This window comes from Neovison vison, chromosome 3, assembly GCF_020171115.1.
Source record: "Neovison vison isolate M4711 chromosome 3, ASM_NN_V1, whole genome shotgun sequence".
NCBI classification, from domain to species: domain Eukaryota; kingdom Metazoa; phylum Chordata; class Mammalia; order Carnivora; family Mustelidae; genus Neogale; species Neogale vison.
Window position 1 is genome coordinate 17,302,962 of NC_058093.1, and position 19,613 is coordinate 17,322,574.

The 19,613-nt window shown below is 50.7% G+C and overlaps 1 protein-coding gene across 4 annotated transcripts in view; it reads left to right on the top strand.

Moving 5' to 3' along the window:
- NRP2 (neuropilin 2) overlaps window positions 1-19,613 on the top strand; it is a 114,257-nt gene that overhangs the window by 2,241 nt on the left and 92,403 nt on the right. For all 4 annotated transcript variants that reach the window (XM_044241398.1, XM_044241399.1, XM_044241400.1 and 1 more), the window contains exon 2: window positions 12,821-12,998. In XM_044241398.1, the coding sequence (XP_044097333.1) occupies window positions 12,821-12,998 (178 nt within the window). The remainder of the gene's footprint in view (window positions 1-12,820; window positions 12,999-19,613) is intronic.

Sequence of the window (19,613 nt, forward strand, 5' to 3'; positions counted from 1 at the left end):
TGTATGTTTGTGTGATTCGCTGTGTGTGTGTGTGTGTGTGTGTGTGTGTGTGTGTGTTTGCGCGCGCGCACGCGGTGAAGATGCCCACGGTATATTATGTGTTCAGGCACGGACTCTAGTAGGCCCCGGCGAGCGCGCGCACACTGGGGCACACAGCGGCGCGCGCGCGCTCTCATATACACACACGCGCGCGCGCGGACACACACACCCAACTTCAGGTTCCGTGTGCTTTGCGGAGCGGGAGGGGTCGTAAAGACTCAGAGGCCATCTCCTAACCCAGATGTTCGCACATCTGTCCCCGAGCGCTGCGCGGAGTGTACGTGTGCGTGCGACACCCGCTCGAACCCACTCCCGCTCTGCCACCTGCCTTTCGCGCTCTCCGCAGAGCCCCCTCCCACCCTAGCCCCGGGCCGCGCTGCGTCACTTCTAGAAAAGCCTAGAGGCGCGGAGCGCGGGGCATGTCACCCACTAAGACGCCTCAGGCAGCCGGGCACCCGGGGTGGGACCTCCTTGTGGAACACGGGGCTGGGACCCGCCCTGGCTGGATATTCTCCAGCCCCTCAAAAAGGCGATCGCAAGCCGCGGGGAGCTCGGGCTTCCCGTCGGAGCACCCGACTGGCACCCGAGGAGCTGGCAGCCGCTGGCAAAGGGCGAGGCCCTACTAAACCTCTGACTCACCCGGTGCGCGCCTGCCGGGAGGGGGCTGAGCCCAGCCGGCGGCAGCGGTGGCGGGAACCCGTTCGGAGAAGGAGTCAGGGGAAAGGGAGGGCGGAAGGTGCAGGAGGGGGAGCGACTGAGCAAATAACCCCGCGGCCGCGGCGGCCTCTCGGACTGGCGGGCGGTGGGTCGGGAGGCCGCATGGGCTGCGCGCTCCAGGCCCCCCCCACTCCCTGGCCCGCCGCCTGCCTGCCTGCCTGCCTCCTTCTGCCTGGGGTCAGGGGCTCGGGGCAGCCCGGCGGGCCCTACCCCGAGCGCCCCTCCTGTCTCCCGCGCCCTGCTCTGCGCTGAATTCCCCCGGCCGCCCCTGGAGGGCCGGCTCCGAGGGGCTGAGGTCCGGGGCCGGCGGAGCTGGGGATCCGTGCGCTGGCCGAACTGGGAGGCGGGAAGTCAGGGTGCGATTTCAGAACCGAGGGCGGAGAGGGGCGGAGGGGAGCCGGCTCTAGCCTCGGGGATGCGCGCAACTCGCGCGGCTCCTAGAAGCGCCCAGCGCCCGCCCCGGCGCCTGAGCAGGTGAGGAGCACGCGGCGCGCGGGCATCCACGTGGCGGGGATGTGGTGGCCCTCCAGCCTGCCCCACCCCTCAGCGCCGTCTCTAACACTGCATCGATTTGTTTGGGCTACGCAGCAGAAACAGAGCCGAACGATCCATAAACATTCTATTAAGCAAAAATATTACCAGCGAAAGCAAAACCGAGGCTCGAGACTGGGAGAAGTTGGCTGCCTCCGACAACTCCAGCCCTGTCCCCTCCTCCTCCTTGACTTAGGACTCCCCCAGGGAGAGGCTTGCGGCATTTCCTCCACGCTGTCCACTGCCAGAAAGTTAAGTCGCCGCTGCGGTTCTCCGCTTGGGAGAAACCTCTGCAGTCGCCGGCGCGGTCAGCTTCCCCTCCCCCGCCTTCTCGCTCCTTGCTCTTCCACGTGAGAAAGAGAAATATTCACAGCCAACGCTTCATTTTCACTGATTGATTTCTTTTTAATATCAACACAAGTTAATGGAGGCGAGGCGAGCTGTGATTAAACGGCTGCCCCCCACCCTTTGCCTCGGGCTGACTGCACCGCAGTTTTTCCAGCCGGGTCCCAGGAGCCCGGCGGCTGGGTGGGGGGCGCCCGCAGAGCAGAGGCAATGTCCGGGGGCTGGCGGGGGTGGGGTGGGGTGGGGGGTGGGCGGGGTGTGGAATGAACGGGCCTCTCCTCTGGGAACCGTGGGGGTGGGGTGGGAATCAGCTTTCCTGGCAAGCTTAGGAAATCCGGCTCATCCGTGTCGCAGCTTCTGCGGCTCCGGTTGAATTTCTCTGAAAGGGGAGGGGATCCACGCTCTGGTGTACTGGCGTGTGCTCACGGCTCGCCGCCCTCCCTCCTCCTCCTTTCCTTTCGGCTACAGACAGAGAGGAGAGCCCCCTGGCGCTAGCCACTCCTCGTCAGCGCCCGGCACGACTCACCCCTTTGCTCGAGTTAATCGTCGTGGAGTTGGGGGGAGGCGGGGAGGGGAGAGGCGGTCTGCGGTTTGCTCAGGAAATTGTTCAGGTCCTGACAATGGGTTTCTTCAGATGGTGGCAACTCCCAGCCCCAACGTCTCCACCCCCGGGACACGTCGCTTGTGGCCAAAAGAACCCAGACCCTATAACCAGCAACCTTCCCTCTCCCGCCCCCAGAGCTTTGATCTATGACTGGGTTTAAACACCATTGCCATGGACACGGGCAGACGCGGTCAATCAACCTTGCATCTGGAGTGGATGATCAGATAAGAGGTGTAAACTGTCTGTGGGAGACAGGTCTGGGTTCAGACAAATCCTAAAAGAGAAGCAATGACGTTCTAGGCGCCTGATGAGGATTTCTTTTTTAGCCCCTCTCCCCAAAATGCCCGATGACTATGAGCAGGTGTAATGATTTGCAGGCAAAACTCTGAACTCCTAGATTGTACACAGACAGCCGGCTCTAGGCTCTGGGGACTGGTCTCATGCCCACGTTCAGTGCTGCCCAGTAAACTTTACCCCATAAGCAGCCACTGGAGGTAGTGAAGTTCTTACCAGCTGCCAACAGAGTACACAGTGCAAAACCGTGGAAAGAAGAGAGCTCCCCATGAGTGCTCCAGGCAAGCGCCTTCTTGTCCAGGATGTGCCTGGTAGGGTTGCGAATGCCCAGGCAGCCTGCGGGTTCGGACTTTGGTGTCTGCCTTCAGATTAAGTCACAGAGCACCCAACTGGCAAAATGTAAGACTGGAAGACTGCGGGGACTTGGAAACCCCGGGCTATGTAGACAGCACTCCTGCTGTCTACCAAATGGCTCTCATGCCCTGCTGTTGACTGTAAAATCCACATTTTGCCACGGGGAGGTCAGCTCCTACCTTCCGTAGTATAGAGAAAGAGGAGTCCGAATGCCAATTCATATGCAATGAGGCATGAATGTAAACAAGGGCTGGGAGGGGCCTGGGGGCATCTGTGGGGAGAAACACATTGGCTAGATGATTTTGAGGTCCCCGCCCGGTGCTGTGTGTTCATTTCATTCAGCTGCTTCTTAAAGCAATCAAGAGAATGAGCTGACCGGGTGATCAGAGTGTGGGACAATTCTTGGTTGATGGAATTCAGAGCCAGGTTTATCGGTAAGCTGAGAAAGAGTAGGAAATAGAGATGAGATTTTTCTGTTTTAGAAGTTGGAGCAGAAACATACCTTTTAATTTCTTGCACTGTTGAGAAAGGACTTGAAACGTGACATCTGGGCAGTAGTTTATGTTGTCATTAACATATTTGCAGTATTTTATCATGTGACCATTATTTGCCACTCTGTGATCTTTTGTGGCATGCTCCTTGAGGGGCAGACATGAGTTTCAGCCCCAGAAGCAAGTCTTTGTACCTTTCCTTCCAGGTAAAGAAGTCACTTTTTTTTTTTTTTAAATTAACCCATTCCTGGAAGATCCTGCCTAAGTTTGTCCTAGAGAGCCTACAGCATTTTTCAAAGCTTTATCTGCCTTGATGAGAAATGGCCCAGGGGTTTAATGGTTTCATTACCTAACAGGACTCAGTGAGGCTGGATTCCGGGACACAGTGGCCCTGTAGCATGGCTGGCCCTCCAGGAGAAAGGATCTTCTGAAGCTTTAGGAAGCTGTCAAGTTTAGATAAGGCTGAGCTCCGATCCTATGGGACCTTGGTTGTATTAATAAGAAGAAATTAATTTTTAACCACTGGGAACGTTGCCAAATTATGTGACCTTTGGCAGACCAGCTGTGCTATAAAAATAAATCCCCCATTTCTGAAAATGCTTCCCCTCTCCAGTAGAACAATAACAACGTGGCATTTAGGATAGAGATGAGTGGGCTTGGGGCGACAGGAGAGAAATGGGAGTTGCCAGCAAAAAACCCTCAATGTTGTGACACATGGTTTCGGACTTGAACAGCCTATGCACATCCCGCTCCCACCCTGAAGACACACCTTGGTTTCCGGTACACAGGAAAGAGGGCTGAGATGACAAGGGGCTGGGGTGCCAGTGTGTACAGGGAAGGAAGAAGAGGTTAAGGGCTCCCAGCCCTCCCCACACCCAGCCTTGAACGGAGAGATTACTGGCAGGACGAAAGAGCAAAGGGAGTTTTCGGCCCAGGCAAAACATCTGTCTTCCCCTAAATGCCACTAAATAAGTTTGTCACATAGAAGTTTTGGGGAGCCCTGCCTTGGGCTTTCCAGCTTCCAAAGCACTGCAGCCGGACTGCCCAGGCTGAAAAGCCAGCTCAGCCATTTGCCAGCTCTGGGGTCCAGAACACTCCATCTCTCTGTACCTCAATTTCTTTATCTGTAAAGTGTGTTGAATAGTACTTCTTCCCCCCCATCGGGTGTTTCGTGCTGTGGCAGAGTGCACAGGGCACTGCTTGGTCCAGCTCTGAAGGCCTTTATCCTCAGAAGAGCTTCAGGAAGGTTAACTGGAGCTCATGATCGTAGAAAGTACATTATAACCATTGTGATAAGTTTATGTTATTTTTATGAGTTTTTGCAATAAAATAATTATCATTCTCAGCTCTTACCCACTGAACGCTGGTCTGTGTTTCATAAGCTTCAGATGATCTCTCCGCACACTGTTCTTCAGAGAGCAATATTCTTTGCTGGATTTTCATCTCAGATTTACATCTCCTCGTTGCATTTTTTTTTTTCTTTCTTTCTTTCTCTCCTTGTTCTTCTGCTGGCGGTGTTCTCATCTCTACTTTTTTTCTTTTTTTTTTAAATCTCTCCCCCTTTCCTTTCCTTTTCTCCTCTTCCATCCTTCATTCCTGCAAGTGTGCTCAGCAGGGAGCATGTGCAGAGGGTGCTCCCCCCCAACGTGCAATAACTTCTACTCTGGCATTAAGGCCCCTCAGCAGCTGAACTCAAGAAAGTCATCATAAAGACAAAATAGCTTTTACCCAGCAAGACTCTTAATAATCCCATTTCCCTCTGGGTCTTCATAAAAGAGTCATGATCTAATCCAGGAAAAAGGGAGGGGGCTGGGAATAACAAAAGGAAAGCTCTCCCCAGTAGCCCACAGTGGATGGGGCTTCTAGCCAGTTTAATGCACATATCCAGTGAGTCCCTGCTCTGGGCCTCAGAAGATCCTGATAACCAGTGATCTGGGCTCTGGCCAGTCTTTCAGCAAAAAAGATAAAGGGAATTGCGAACTGCGGGGCTGAGCGATAGTAATAGTAATTGTTTTGATGAAGGGGAAAAATAAAACAGATGTGCCCCAAGAGGCATCTTGGGGGGCCAAGGGCAGAGAGATAGGGGAGGGATGGGTAGAGGGAAGAAATCATTGATTACCAGCAACCAGTTTAGTGATGAAGTAGGAGCGTGCCTCTTCCTGGTGCTATGGGTAACAACTATCTAGAACTCACCTTCGGGAGAATGAGAGAGGCAGGGGGTGAGGAAAAGCTCAGATAAATTATTTTTACCATCACTAGGATTAAAAAGTAAATATCCTTTGAACTGCAACATTACCATCCGGGGTTTAGTTAGAGTGTCCTTTGGAGACCGAGTTCACGTAACTCAGCCTTGACTTGTGACCAGGTATCATGATCCCAAACACGCTAACTGAAACTCTCAGTTCACCACTATAAAAATCTTCGCGTTTAACAGCAGCACACTGTTGGGTTGGGAAGGAAGGGTAGGACTAGAGAAGCAGAACAGTGTGGATAAAGCTTGCTCGGAGTTTGTGCTGGTTACTGATACTTTCGGTGCTATGTTAGTCAGCTAGCAGTTGGTGAATTAATCCCTCAGAGTGTGACTTTTGGGCAAGGCTCTGGGTTTGATCCTATAAAGTTCACTAAAGATGAATGAAGAAGAGTCATGCTGTCAAGTTGCTGTGGTCCCGAGGAAGGGATGAGGGTGTCCCGAGCCCTCGCACACCATAGAAGATGTTAAAGAGCTTCGGTCTCGGAGGTTCTAGATATGGAGGCCAGAAGAGTACTCTTGGTGTGGGAGACCAGGGAGGGGGATGTGACATGTGAGCCTGGACTGAGAGGATGAATGGACATTAGAGCTGGGAAGGGGTATCAGGGGAAGAGGAGAACTGAGAAATGGGGGGCACCTGGGTGGCTCAGTGGGTTAAGCCTCTGACTTCAGCTCAGGTCATGATCCCAGGGTCCTGGGATCAAGCAATGGGGGGCGCCTGGGTAGCTCAGTGGGTTAAAGCCTCTGCCTTCAGCTCAGGTCATGATCCCAGGGTCCTGGGATCAAGCAATGGGGGGACGCCTGGGTAGCCCAGTGGGTTAAAGCCTCTGCCTTCAGCTCAGTTCATGATCTCAGGGTCCTGGGATCAAGCCCCACATCGGGCTCTCTGCTCAGCGGGGAGCCTGCTTCCCTTCCTCTATCTCTGCCTGCCTCTGTGCCTACTTGTGATCTCTGTCTGTCAAATAAATAAATAAATAAAATCTTAAAAGAAAGAACTGAGAAATGGGCGCTGGGTTTATTTGGGGAACACTCAGAAGCTGCACTTTGGAATGTGTGGAGGGAAATAATTGCAAATAAGGTCAGAAATGATTCATTAGGCTAAATGCAAGGCCCCATTGCTAGGCCAAGGGGTGTGGATTTCATTCACTAACCAATGGGGAGCCCCTGATGTCTCACCATAAGCCTCTGGTTCGCTTAATCCAAATAAATGAACAAAAATTATATTACCTTTTTTTCTCCTTTGGTTTTTGGAGAGACCTCAAAATTAGTCTTCCTCTATTTCCTTCCTCAAATGTCTATTGAAATGGGCGGGCATTGTAATCCCACATCTCTCATCAATGGCATCAAAATTGCATTTGCAATGAGGACTGGAAAAGAGTGGACATAAATAAAAACTAATGATATTATATTGGCTGCCCTATTGGAATTGCATTTGTTTATGATATAAGATGACAAATAACAAGGTTACCACAGGTGGCATGATTCGAGGTCAGAGGAGGTAATCACATCAAACTTACGTTTTTTTAATGATTACATGAAGGTTCATTTTTAGAATCCAGATTAAAGGGAAGTGATGTTTCCAAAGGTCCCCTTTCCAGACCCAATTCCCGGTTCTGTTCTGGGTGAATCCATTGGAGGTGTTTTCGAAGAGGGCGCTTGCCTGGTTCCTGACTCATTTCTTCTTGCCTACGTGCAACCTTCCGCTCCCGCCCTCTCGTCCCCTCCTTCCTGCCCTCCCAGAGGTTCTTTTATTCAGATTTTGAACTTTATCACTGCAAAAGTTCACAGGGATTTCCATTTGCTGTGCCTTCAGGAGTGCATCACTCACTGCCACCCGGCCCCATAAATTGAATAGATTGCATCCCTTCCCAGTTGCCTTAGGAAGTGGTCAAACAGCCGCATTCCTGGGCTGATGGATTGGCTCATTTCTTCCCAGCTTAAGCCAAGATACAGATTTTATGAGACTGTCTTGTGACAGACCGAAGTCGCTTTGAATAAAACAAAATCCAGCCTCGGCTCACAGAAATAACTCTTAAAAAACAGCTTATCCAGGGTTAGTGAGCAAAATTTGGTTAAAACCCTGAGAAGGGAGCTTAGATGATTCAGCCAAGGGATTTGAAGAAACTTTTTGGTCTTCCTTTTTATGTATCGGTGTTGCTCACATGCTGACACACAGAACTGCGTATCCACAATATTTATAAATTTGCAGCTACAGACTCGGTTAAGGAAAGAAACTCACGTCAGTACGGCTAATGTGATTAAAAGACATTTGAACTCTCCATAATGCAAGACAGGCGTGCTCATCGGAAAAATCCTAGAGGTTGTTTCAAGGCTTTACCAAACGGATGAAACAGGACTGACACCTTGAGTAAAGGTCTCGTTCTCTGGGTGGGGAAACAGCCTTTCCCATTTTTGGTTCAATCTATGGGGTTATGGGATCTTCTCCCCGCCTCATTATAGGGGCTTTGAATTTAAGAACTGAAACTGACCTTTAGAATCGCGCCTCTCATTTTATAGATGAGAAAACGAAGTCTCAGAGGTGGTTCCTGGCTTACTCAAGGCCACACAGCTTGTCAGTGGTGAGACCATGTTGAAGACAAGACTTCTTGCTAATGAAGTGGCAAGGTGACAACCCGCTCTCTTTTTAAGGAGGAGAAAGGGCTGCTTCTTTGCCTTGCTGCTAATAATGAAATGAAGGCAGTGCTTTGGAAGTAGGAACAGGATGGGATTATGCTGTGGATAAAGGATAAATTATAGAGGAAATAAAGTCTGTTATTGTCAGGGAAAATGAAACTGACTGCTCCTCTCCCTATGACCCTCAGGGATATACCCGCAATGGATGTCTTCTAATCCTTCTATCCCTTCTCTTGTACAAGGTGTTTTAAAGTAACAAGGGAACTGGGGTCTAGTTCAGTGAGTTTCAAACTGTGCTCCCCAAAGCCCGGCAGAGGTGACCAGGGTCTACACCCCTTCTCGCCACCCTACCTCCTGCACCCAAGAGAGCCCCACTTCCTTCTACCGGCTTTGGACATTGGAGTTCTGGGTAGACTTTTGTTCAAAGAGAAAACAAACTCTTCAAAGAAGAACTTGGAGAACTACCCACTAGGTTTAACCCTCCCACTGAATTACAGTGTAGGAAGCTGAGAGGAATCCACTGGCCTCTTCTTGCTACCATGGGACCATCCGGCTTCCCTTTCCAGTAACTCGGTCTCATCATCTCGGACTCACCTCTGACCACAACCTGACTCCAGTCCCACGTTCAGCCAGTCCTCAATTTCCCTGTTTGGGCCAAGGACGTTTTCCTTCCATTCAGCTAAGCCCAGGATGGGACTGTTCTTTTGCTGGGAGACTGCCAGCAGGCTGTTCCCTGGTGTCTCCTGGTGCCTCCGCCTGGCCTGGGGTGAGCCATTGTAATTCTAATTATTTAAAAGTATTCGCAGCCGTCCGGGTTTCCTTAGTGAACCTTAGTGTCGAGTGCAGGCCATACAGTGTTCCTTTAGAACAACTCCAGCTGAATTTCCTTAGAAGGCAGCCCAGATTTTTAAAAATACTTTCTTTTCCTTCTCATTACTTCCTAAAAATCAGATATTACCAAGGAACTAGTGGTTTGGCTTAAATTTAGGTTCCTTAGAAGGGTGGGTGGGTTCCTTCGGAAGCCAGCAGAGTGAGTGGCTCAGAATTGCTAGCTGGCGGGTACAAAATCTCTTTACCTGATGCAGAGCCCGGTTCCCTCTAGGCAGCTTCAGATGGTGCCTCGGCCACCAGCAAGAGGAGGGCACCTGAGGAGGACAGGAAAAAAAACAAAACAAAGCAAAACAAAAAAACAGAGAGAGACTGGAGGTTATAAATGTCAGAAATCATCTGACATTGCACGTGTCAAGTAAAAACACCTAAATGCTCATCATGGGGGAAAAAATCAGATCTTCCGGACTTTAGGACTTATGTTCCCCTTCTTTCCAGTTAGGTCTGGAGGTGTCACCTTAATCCTTTTATTCTGCCCCCCCACACCCCCCCAGGTCTTTATCTGGCCTGAGCTGGCTCGAGCCTCAGGCTGCCCTCACAGATGGAAGAGACAACCCTCTCTGAACCGCGCCAGCCAGGATCTGCCTTCTTTTTGGGAAATGAATTTGCCCCAGGTGAAAGGTACTCACGAAATAGTTGAAGAAAGAAGTCCCTTGTCAACTCACCCAACAGGCCCAGTGGCTCCAACTTCCACAGGGTCAGCTTCCCTTCTGTATGTGGAGATTGGCCTAAAGGGATTTGCCCTTGAGTTCAACTCTCTTTTGGCTCTGCCCGGACTCCTCTGACACAGGACAGATAGCATTTATGCTGTTCCTTCTGGGACACAAGACCGACCCCCAGAGTAACAGGCGGTAGAGCTCTTCAGAAGAAAGTCGAGTTCATTTCTATTGGGGGGCATGTTTGTGTTTAAGAATTGAAGATCCCCAAACCTGGAAATGAGATATCAATGATCAGGAAGACGTGTGGAAGGATTCAGTGTGTTTTCTTTACAAGTTTTACTGATATCTTTCCAGGATTCAGTTCTCTCCAAGAAAAACAGAGGCAGAAATGATAGTATTTATCTTGGTGGCTATGTGTCTGTGCAAACGACGTGTGATATTTTACGAGCGGGTGTGAAAGCGTGTACGGGCCTGAAGTGTGACTTTCTAATAGGTGTGTGTCCCTGACTTCTGCCCGGTATCTATGTGTGTGTGTGTCTGCTTCTCAGTGTGCGTGCCAACCAAACAGGAATGTGAGTTTATACAGGCTTGGGTATTGAAAGGGTTAACAGCAGATGTTTTAATGAGTGTTCAAAAATTTTAATAAAATGCCTTGATTTTCTTCAGATAAGGAAAGGACAAGGAAAAAAAAAGCGAGTTACTCCTTTTTCTTTTCCATTAAGTTTTTACTGTGGAAAATACAGACTATCCACTACGGGTTATATGTAATTTCAATTTTTTCTGAGTGGGGAAGTGGTTACTCCTGGTGTGGATGAGAAATGAAACCTTCCTATGAGGAAGTTTCCTGTCTTCATTGCTGCTTATGTGTGCCTGGTCTGATTCCTAAAAAAGCTTGAACTTGGGGGGGAAGGGGGGGATTGAGGGAGAAGTTCTCCTTTTGGGAGTGGCTGGAAAGGAGAGCAGGGGAGGGAGAGGGAGGGAGAGAGTGTGGGTGATGTAGAAACCATCACAGGAGCTCAGCTCCCATTCCTTCTGGAGAGTTCCAAGGCCAACGTTGTGGTTTGGGGGTGAGTGTGCTAGTCAGGGCTACAGTCTTGAGCAAAACAGCTGGCAGAGAAGCTCTACCGGGGAGAAAATCCCTCCCCCTTCCCGGCCTGGTAAGAGCAGCTGGTGGTCTGAAGCCCCCACACCTCTGCTTTCTCAGAGGTTCCTTCTCAGCCCCATCGCATGTGCCTGAGTCAGCACCCACTGGCCCCAGTTTGACTTGCTGGAAGGTGCTGGAAAGGCCCGCATGGCCGGGGTCTGGGCAAGCCTGCGGGGATTGGCTGCGGAGGAATGGGCGGTCCAGGCCCGGGGTGGGGGCTCCTCTCTGTCCGCGGGAGGGCTGAGCCTATTGTCCTGCAGGACTGGGGAGGGTGCAGGGTCATTAGTTAGAGGATGGTGTGGGCTCTGCTAGCCAGAGGAAATGGCCTGCTTTTGTTTTCCACCCAGTAGGAAATGGAACCCGAATCCATTAGATTCTGGGCAGTTCAACAGGGCACAGTTTGAGCTCGCAGAGGCACGATGCCTAAAAGGCTACTTGTGCGGATCTGTGTGTCCCACTGCCATTGTGCGGCCTGCCCATCTTTTATGCATTTAAAGCCTGTCAGGCTGGTAATCTAAAGCAGAGGTCTGGAAGACAGTAATGCCAACAGACATGGGGAATAGTAAAGTGCACCTGTAGAGTTAAAAAATGCATGACCCTTTCCCTCAAAGAGCGAAGGCAGGAGAAAGAGCCCGTCCTGTAGGGTAGATGCTGAGCCGTGATACATAATTCACGGGCCCACGCTGCTCCATGCAGATGGCGATATTAAATCCTGATTGATGCTGGGAGAGGCACACGTCGCAGGAAGGTCTCCGGGAGGCTTCTGAATATTTCCAGGTCTCTCGTGCCTTCCCGTCCTGGGTTCTATGGTGGTATTCAGCAAAACCCCCCATTTCCCCGGAACCCCTCCTGGGGATTACAGAACTTCACTCCCAAATAGATGAGATTCTTCAAATGTCATCACCCACCTTTTCTGACTTTGAAGTCGCCCCCTTGCCTCCTGGCCCACAGGAAGCTGTTTACCTCCAGCCGGGCACTGCTGGGAAGAGGGGCGGCTACCCCCCTGCAGTGGCCTTTCAAGTGGCTGGTGACTGGTTGGCCTGGACAAGGCAGCAGCACACTCTGGCGGTGGTGACGAGGCAGGAGGGCCGGCGGGTAGAAAGCAAGGGAAAAACACAAAGCACTTTTGTGGGAGCTCTGAGGTCAGAGCCAGTGAATTCTCTAATGCAGATTTTTTTCCACTCGGTGTATAATGAAATAATAAATCAAATTTGTGGTGTATGTGGAATTAAATGTTTGGGGTTTTTGCTTTTTTTTTTTTTTTTTTTCTTAAAAAAAAAAAAGAAGAAACTAAAATCACCCTCCAGGGCCTATTCTGGCCCAAAGCTAAAAGTGTTTCCTCCATATCACATGTAATTGTTACCAGGCTCGCTTGTGGGTCGGCACCACAAAACCACTATTGTCAGTTCCCGGAGCCGTTACTTCTGGCTGCCTAGGCTGGGCTGGGAGACACTGACTGAAATGAAGGATTTATGAGATAAAGATAGAGAGGAGAGGTTTGAACAAGAAGGAGATGGGCCAAGGAGAGGAGACAAGGAAAGGCAGGGGGCAAGTTACATTTATAGCTCTCTTGTTTGTTTCACGCCAGCACATGTAATTGGGAATATTTATGATCATTTTCTGGAATATTTTCATTTGGGGAACGTGTGTGATTGTGCCCTTCTGGGTGTGTGTGTGGGGGGCGGTGAGTGGCAGGAGGATGCGTTGAAGTAATCTCTTCCACTGAGTGAGTAAGTAGGTTAGTCTTCTGGACTGCCATAAAAGGTTTGTAAAACAGTTTTAATCAGCCACTGGTAGGGAAGAGAAGGTGGGGGGCAGAAAAGAGGCCGTAGCATATTTGAAGTTCTTTGGGTTCTTGGACGTTTCTTTCAGACTCACCCTGTGGAGGTCGTTTGAATTCCAAAGATGCTGGCTACATCACCTCCCCCGGTTACCCCCAGGATTACCCATCCCACCAGAACTGCGAGTGGATTGTTTACGCCCCTGAACCCAACCAGAAGATTGTCCTCAACTTCAACCCTCACTTCGAGATTGAGAAACACGACTGCAAGTAAGCGCCTGATTGTAGATCCGTGAGACACCCACTCCCGCCCTCCCACTGTCCCAGACTCCCGCCACTTCTGCTGCCTAATGGCAGCCCCCTAACCCACCTGCTGAACAGGGGCCCCAGAGGGAAATCTCGAGATGACATTGTCTTCCAGGAGAAATAAAGCCCTAGGGGATCCCCCAGTTTGGAGGAAAGAGCCTTCTTGAGTGAAGAGGGTAGAGAAGAACACCCTGTCTTCAAAGTAGGTTGTGGAGGAGAATCCCATCTAGGGGCAAGGGGTAGACTGCACTATACCAGCTCTTGACCTTGGGGTTTACTTACCCCTTGGAGCTCTCCCCATTTCCACCACTGCCACCACATGTAGAAACCCCACAGAACTAGTAGCCGGGTCCCCGCAAGGAGACTTCCTCAGCTTCCAGCCCTGGAGGATGAGGTTGACCTGTTGTGAAGCGGCCACTGGTTTCCTTACGGAAAGAGAGTTAAAAGTCTGAGGCTACACTGGTAGGTTTAAACTTCGCACTGATTCTTATTACGTGTGCCGCACAGGTTGGAGTCTCAACCCTGGTTGTACGGATTTATGTCACCGACATCGTTCTAATTGCTTTACAAGTATCCCTCCATCCTGTCCTCATGGTGGCCCTAGGACATTGGTGCGGTCAGGGCTAACATTTTGCAGATGAGAAAACCGAAGCCCAGAGAACTTGTCAGTCCCCCGAGGAGGCTTGGCTGGTCTCATAACACCAGTCCTGCCACCTTGGAAATGTGCAGCTTGGGAGATACCAAGTGGGCATTCAGACATCCATGAGTGCTTTAGAAATGTCTTCTCGACCCCACGGTCCCTTAAATTAAGGTGAAGGAGCAGGTAGCATTGCAATGTCAAGGATGTGCATGTACTTTGCACCTTCTAGTGGGCTCTATCCGAAAGTCTTTGCTCATTGAAATGATGGTGTGAGTTTTCGGTGCAGAAAAGAACATAGCAATGATCATATCCTGCTCCCAATATGCCCCTATGCTGTGCCACGGGGTGTTTGGTGTCCTGCTATGATTCCTAAACAGTCTGGACATTCCTTGTGACCGAGGTCTCGCAAGAATGGAAAAATTCATAAAAAGGGGCCAGCTGGCGAGAAAGGTGCAAGGGAGCAGGCCTACCTCCAGGCTCATGCGTCCTCGTGGAGGAGACAAGGCCCGCCCTTGAACCAGCGCTAGACTGAGAGGCGGTGAATGGATGTTGTTGCTATCCTCCTAGGACTACTTCACGCCTCCATAATGGTTTTCTCCTAGCAAGAGGTAGTCTGCGCTGAAAACCGGAGGGTGTCTGGGATGACTGCCTCATGTGACGAAAAGTCATAAGACGGATTTTCTAATGCCAGATCTGCTCTTGACTCAGTGGATGACATAGGGTAACTCATCAGTTCCTCTTTGTTTAAGTTAAATGCACAGCCTGATACACTCCTACAGCATCTCAGTCCTGCTGAGTCCCGGCAGGGGACTTCAGCAAGGGTTTCTGGCAGAAGAGCTCCTGTATTGGGTGTTTTTGCTCCCGGTGCCTTTGGCTGGGCTGCAGGAGGCTGGCACAGACTGGAGCCTAATGCACAGGGAGCTTGGGTCTGAGCTCAGAGAAATTTGACTAAGCACCTCTGTCTACCGGGGGCCAAATTCTATTATGCTTATGCCAGCAAATCTCCCAGGGAAATTGCTAAGAGGTCATCTTATGTATATTCATAGTGGCAGGATAGGAAGGCATGGCTTTTGGAAGGAAGAACTCAGGGAGCCTAGTGAGCTTGGCTTAACACATGTTAGGGAACTAAGCAAGGCCAGGAAAACATGCTCCTGCCCTGTTTGGGGTCTCGGGGTCTGCCATCCCCCACCCAGGACTCAGCCCCCTGGGTGGGGAGAACTCTGGTTGCTGGAGTCTCCGGCAGCAAAAGGGGACAAGCTCTTGCCGGACTTGGAGTAGGGCAAGCAGAGAAGTTGCACGTTATCTTCTGGCTTATCATCCTTACTAAGCAGCTTCCTGTTTTTCTCCCCACTCCCCCATGGATGCTTCTGGCTTGAACTGAAAAGATCAGGAAGGTCAGAAAAAAAATCTTTCTGGGGTCTCTTTTCCCCAGTGCCGAGTTGTCAGAAAGGCGCTGCTGGGGTCAGGCCTCCACTACTTAACCTCATCCTTAATTCTCTCTCCCTCCCCCCTTTCCCCACTGTTCCCCATTTCTCTGTCATTCCTGTTGATTCTTGTATTTAGAAAGACACTTCCGGTTCTCTCAATCTCTCACTCTGCAAGGTATTTTTAACATTCTTCCCTGGCCATTTGCATTCAGAATAAATGAGCTTCTCCTCCCCCACCGCCTTGTACCACTAGCTGGTGAGAGGAACAATTAACCTAATTGAAGTGTTCGAAGTTCTGTCTGGTGCCTTCTCTCTCCCCCTTCTGTCCCTTTCTGTCCAAGGGAGCTCCTGGGTTTGGAAAGCGCTGACTACCAGAGGAAATTAGACTCCTTTCGCTTTTCATTTCCGGTGCATGTTTTGAATTGGACTTGGCTCTCCAGGCCTCTAGCGTGGATGGATGCTTACCAAGGGAAAACCGCCTGCACTGTCCTCCTCCTGACAGGGCACAGCAGCAACAGCCCTGCAGAAAGGAAAGTGAGTAAGAGCACCAGGAAGCAGCCAGCTCCACACTGGAGGAAGGGCCGGCCTCGGGCAGCACCATCCCCTCCTCACATCTGTGGGAGTGACGGGCAGAGGTTGCCCCGAGATCCAGGAGCAGGCCCGGCCCGGAGCTCCCTGGGCCTTTGGCTCTCTGTGTCTTGAAATCCATAACCCCAAAGGTGGAGCCCCTGAAAATAACCCCCAGACAGGCCTTTTCCCTTGAACAGCCGCTTGCTCGTTTTGTTCCACCGAAACCCACTGTCTGCTTGGAAACTTTCCCTCACACAGCCCCAGCTCTGCCTGAGTCAGCACGGTCCCAGGCCACCACCATCTGTGGGGAGCTCTCTGACTCCTCCCTCGGGCTGGGAGCAGGAATCCAAACCCCCAGCACCCACAGGCTGCTCTCTGTGGGCAGAAACCAGAGGGCCCCGTGGCCTGGCCACGTAGATGTGGTCGAGGGACCAAAGGGCAGGACTCAGGGTCCTCTGAGGCAACAGGGAAGAACCACTCATTCCCTGTGGTGAGGAAGAGGGTACTACTGCTTTTTCCCTGAGTCAGCCAGCAGTAGGCGGGACACTAGAGGGCTTTGGGAACATATGTACCCAGTCCTGAGTCTTTTTCCATTTCTGAAATCTAAGATACGTGCGTTTTTTAAGAAAACACACCTGCATATGATACACAACTTATTCATGAGGCCTCAGACCCAGCATGGCCTCCCTCCCCGGCCCAGAGGCCCAAGGAAAACCCAAACCGAGAGTCTGGGCCCTGTTAAGAATCGGTCATTTCCAGATGGGTGTCTCGGAAAACATGCTTCACCAAGTGTGCAAACCACTAGGAAGACCTAAAAGAACATTTCTTGAAAGAACAAAAAGCCCACACGAAGTTTATGCGAGTAATTTTAGGCATGCGTTCGGCATCTCATTTTCCACGGGAGAGCCGCGCTCCGTCCAAGGGAAATGTTTAGATACTCAGACCTACTCATTTAGAGTTCCCCAGTCCTCTTTTGAAAGGATTTCTGATCAAGAACATTCTAAATCCTGTGCCACACTTCCCTGTCTTCTTCAACAAAACCAGCAGTAAAGGGAGTCAACTTCTGCATCATGATTCAAGCCTCTCATTTCAAAATTTGCTTTTTGTGACCCAGGCCGAGGTTTTGTCCAATTTGCAACCGAGAGATTGAGAGTTGAGTTTTTGTTGACCTTCTAAACTTCCCAGGCCTCAGTTTCCTCACCTGCAAAGCTGATCATAAGTGCAATCATAAGATTGCTGTGTCTTGTTTGTGTGGATACGCAATGAATTAGCAACCGCATTAACACCGTTGTCCTTTGTCATGGGAAAGTCTGTGACTTCTTCCTGTCAGTACTCTTGCTGTCACTTCCTGTGAGGTGTCCGCCTGCCTCCCGGAGCCGTCTGCTTCTGACTTGTGTTACGCTTTCATTGTGTTGTATGGATGTTGCTTCCGGAGATCTTGCTGTCCATTGGGAAGTGCTGGGTCTGGGGTCTCGGCTCTGCCCGAAGCCAGTGTCATTGAGGACCGGCGTGTCTGCTCGGCTTCAGTCCGCCAAGCTCACGGTGGAGCAGGCTCTGGGGCACACCCCCAGGGACAGAGTGTGAAAAGCATCAGTGCACGGAATCCTGGCACCAGCTGAGGTCCGCAAGGTCGTTTCTTTCTATTTTTTGTTTTTAAAGGTTTTATTTATTTATTTGACAGACAGAGATCACAAGTAGGCAGAGAGGCAGGCAGAGAGAGAGAGGAAGGGAAGCAGGCTCCCTGTTGAGCAGAGAGCCCAATGTGGAGCTCCATCCCAGGACCCCGAGATCATGACCTGAGCCAAAGGCAGAGGCCTTAACCCACTGAGCCACCCAGATGCCCCCTCACAGTTTTTTCTGAAATCATCCTCCCAAAGCCCACCCATGTTCTGGACACTGGAGGTTTAGGGATATTTGGCCTTCAGCCAAGTGTGCTGGATAAACAAGGAGCCCCTGTATTTTTGGCCAGAGGAGATCTTTAAATCTTACACTTGCCTATTTCTCCCAAACTAAGGGCTGATATCCTAGAGAGGCAGCAGCTTCCCAGGTTGATAAACTGATTATGGTCAACAGAGGGAACAGACCAGATCTTAATAATCTAGCCCCTCCCCACCCAGCCGACAGCGACTTCCTGTGCTCGATGGTCATCCTCCATTCCGAGCAAACAGCCAACGAGAACCTTCTGTCTGCACGAGACCCTGTGAGTGCCCAGTGCTTGGACCCTCCTCCCTCTCCCCTCCACAGAGACCAGCCGCACACTCCCTTCATCCTCCCTTCTGTTTCCTTGATTCTCCCAGTTCTCTTTTATGGTTCCCAAGGCCGAACTCCCAGAGCATTGCGTATTGCCCTGATTTGCTGGCTTGCCTTTAGTTCATGGGTGGTCCGTGTTGTGTTCTGAGTGTGTAAATTCTCTAAGGGCATGGACTACATATTTCATTTTCTGTACCCTCAGGACACCTGGTCTTAGAGTAGTAAGCGGGTGCATGCACAGGATTGTTGTGTATTTTTACATTTGAGTTGCCAGGACGTACGTCAATGTGGCAGGAGCCCGTGCTGGAAGCAGACAGAACTGTCTGCCCTACGTGTCCATCTCGTGATGTGATATAATGAGAGCAGGAGGATGAGACACGGGCTTACGGAGGTCACTAAGTTCTCTGGACTCAGCCTTTCACCAGCAAAATGGCCATAAACCATGCATTCGCCCATAGTGACTCAACAGCTACCATGCGCCACACGTGATGATAGCATTGGAATGCACTGATGAGTATATCATATTCTTTGTCTTCATGGAGCTAAGAGTTTGGGAGCAAGTCTGGGGTGCCTGGGTGGCTCAATTGGTTAAGCCTCGGATTCTTGATTTTGGCTCAGATCATGCTGTCAGGGTCCTGAGTTCAAGCCCCATGTCAGGCTCTGTGCTGAATGTAGAACCTGCTTAAAATTCTTTGTCTCTCCCTCTGCTCCTCGCTCGCCGCATTCACACGCTCTCTCTTCTAAAAAATAAAATAAAATAATGTTAGGGGCGCCTGGGTGGCTCAGTGGGTTAAGCCTTTGCCTTTGGTTCAGGTCATGGTCTCAGGGTCCTGGGATCGAGCCCCGCATCGGGCTCTCTGCTCAGCCTGCTTCCCCTTCCCTCTCTGCCTGCTGCTCTGCCTACTTGAGATCTCTCTTTCTCTGTCAAATAAATAAATAAAATCTTTAAAAAAAAGAAAAAAGAATGTTAAAGATATATGGTTCTTGATGATGAAGTTACCACGTCTAGAGCTTCGCCTCTGAGACTAGCACTTTGCTCAGTGCTCCCCGTACATCATCTCACTGATCCTTGAATCACAAAAATGTGAAGTCCTTGTTACTCTTCCCATTCTACAGATTAAGAAACTTGGACTTAAAGATTAACTTCTGGCCCCAGGTCCCACTCCCAGGAATGGTGGGGAAAGGATTTGAAGCCAGAATGCTCTCCTTTGCGACCTGTGCTCTACTCTTAGGCTCCACTGCGTCCCCCGGCACTGTGCGCGCTGCCTGGGGATAGGCAGTGGGCCTGATTATGTGAGCCCCCAGCACTGAGACCCAGTGTAGGCTGGGGAGATCAGGGAAGGCTCCCTGGAGGAAGTGATGCCTGCACCAATCCCAAAGAAGTTAGCCAGACAGAGCAGGGGTCTATATCTCTGGTGGTCCAGGTAGAGAACATCACATCAAAGACAAGACAAGGAAACAATTTGATGCCTTAGGGAACCACAGTAATTGAAAGGCCATTCTTGTGACTTGATGATCAACAAAACTTGTTTTCTCTGAAGAGTGCCTGAGCAACACTATTGAATTGTTTTCCTGGCCAGGCGACTTCCACCATCGTAGAGAAAGGCTAGGGTCAGGAAGCGGGGAAGACTAGGACTTTTAAGCACCCTCTGCTGTTCCCAACCTCCCTAACCAGGGTCTCTACAATTTCAC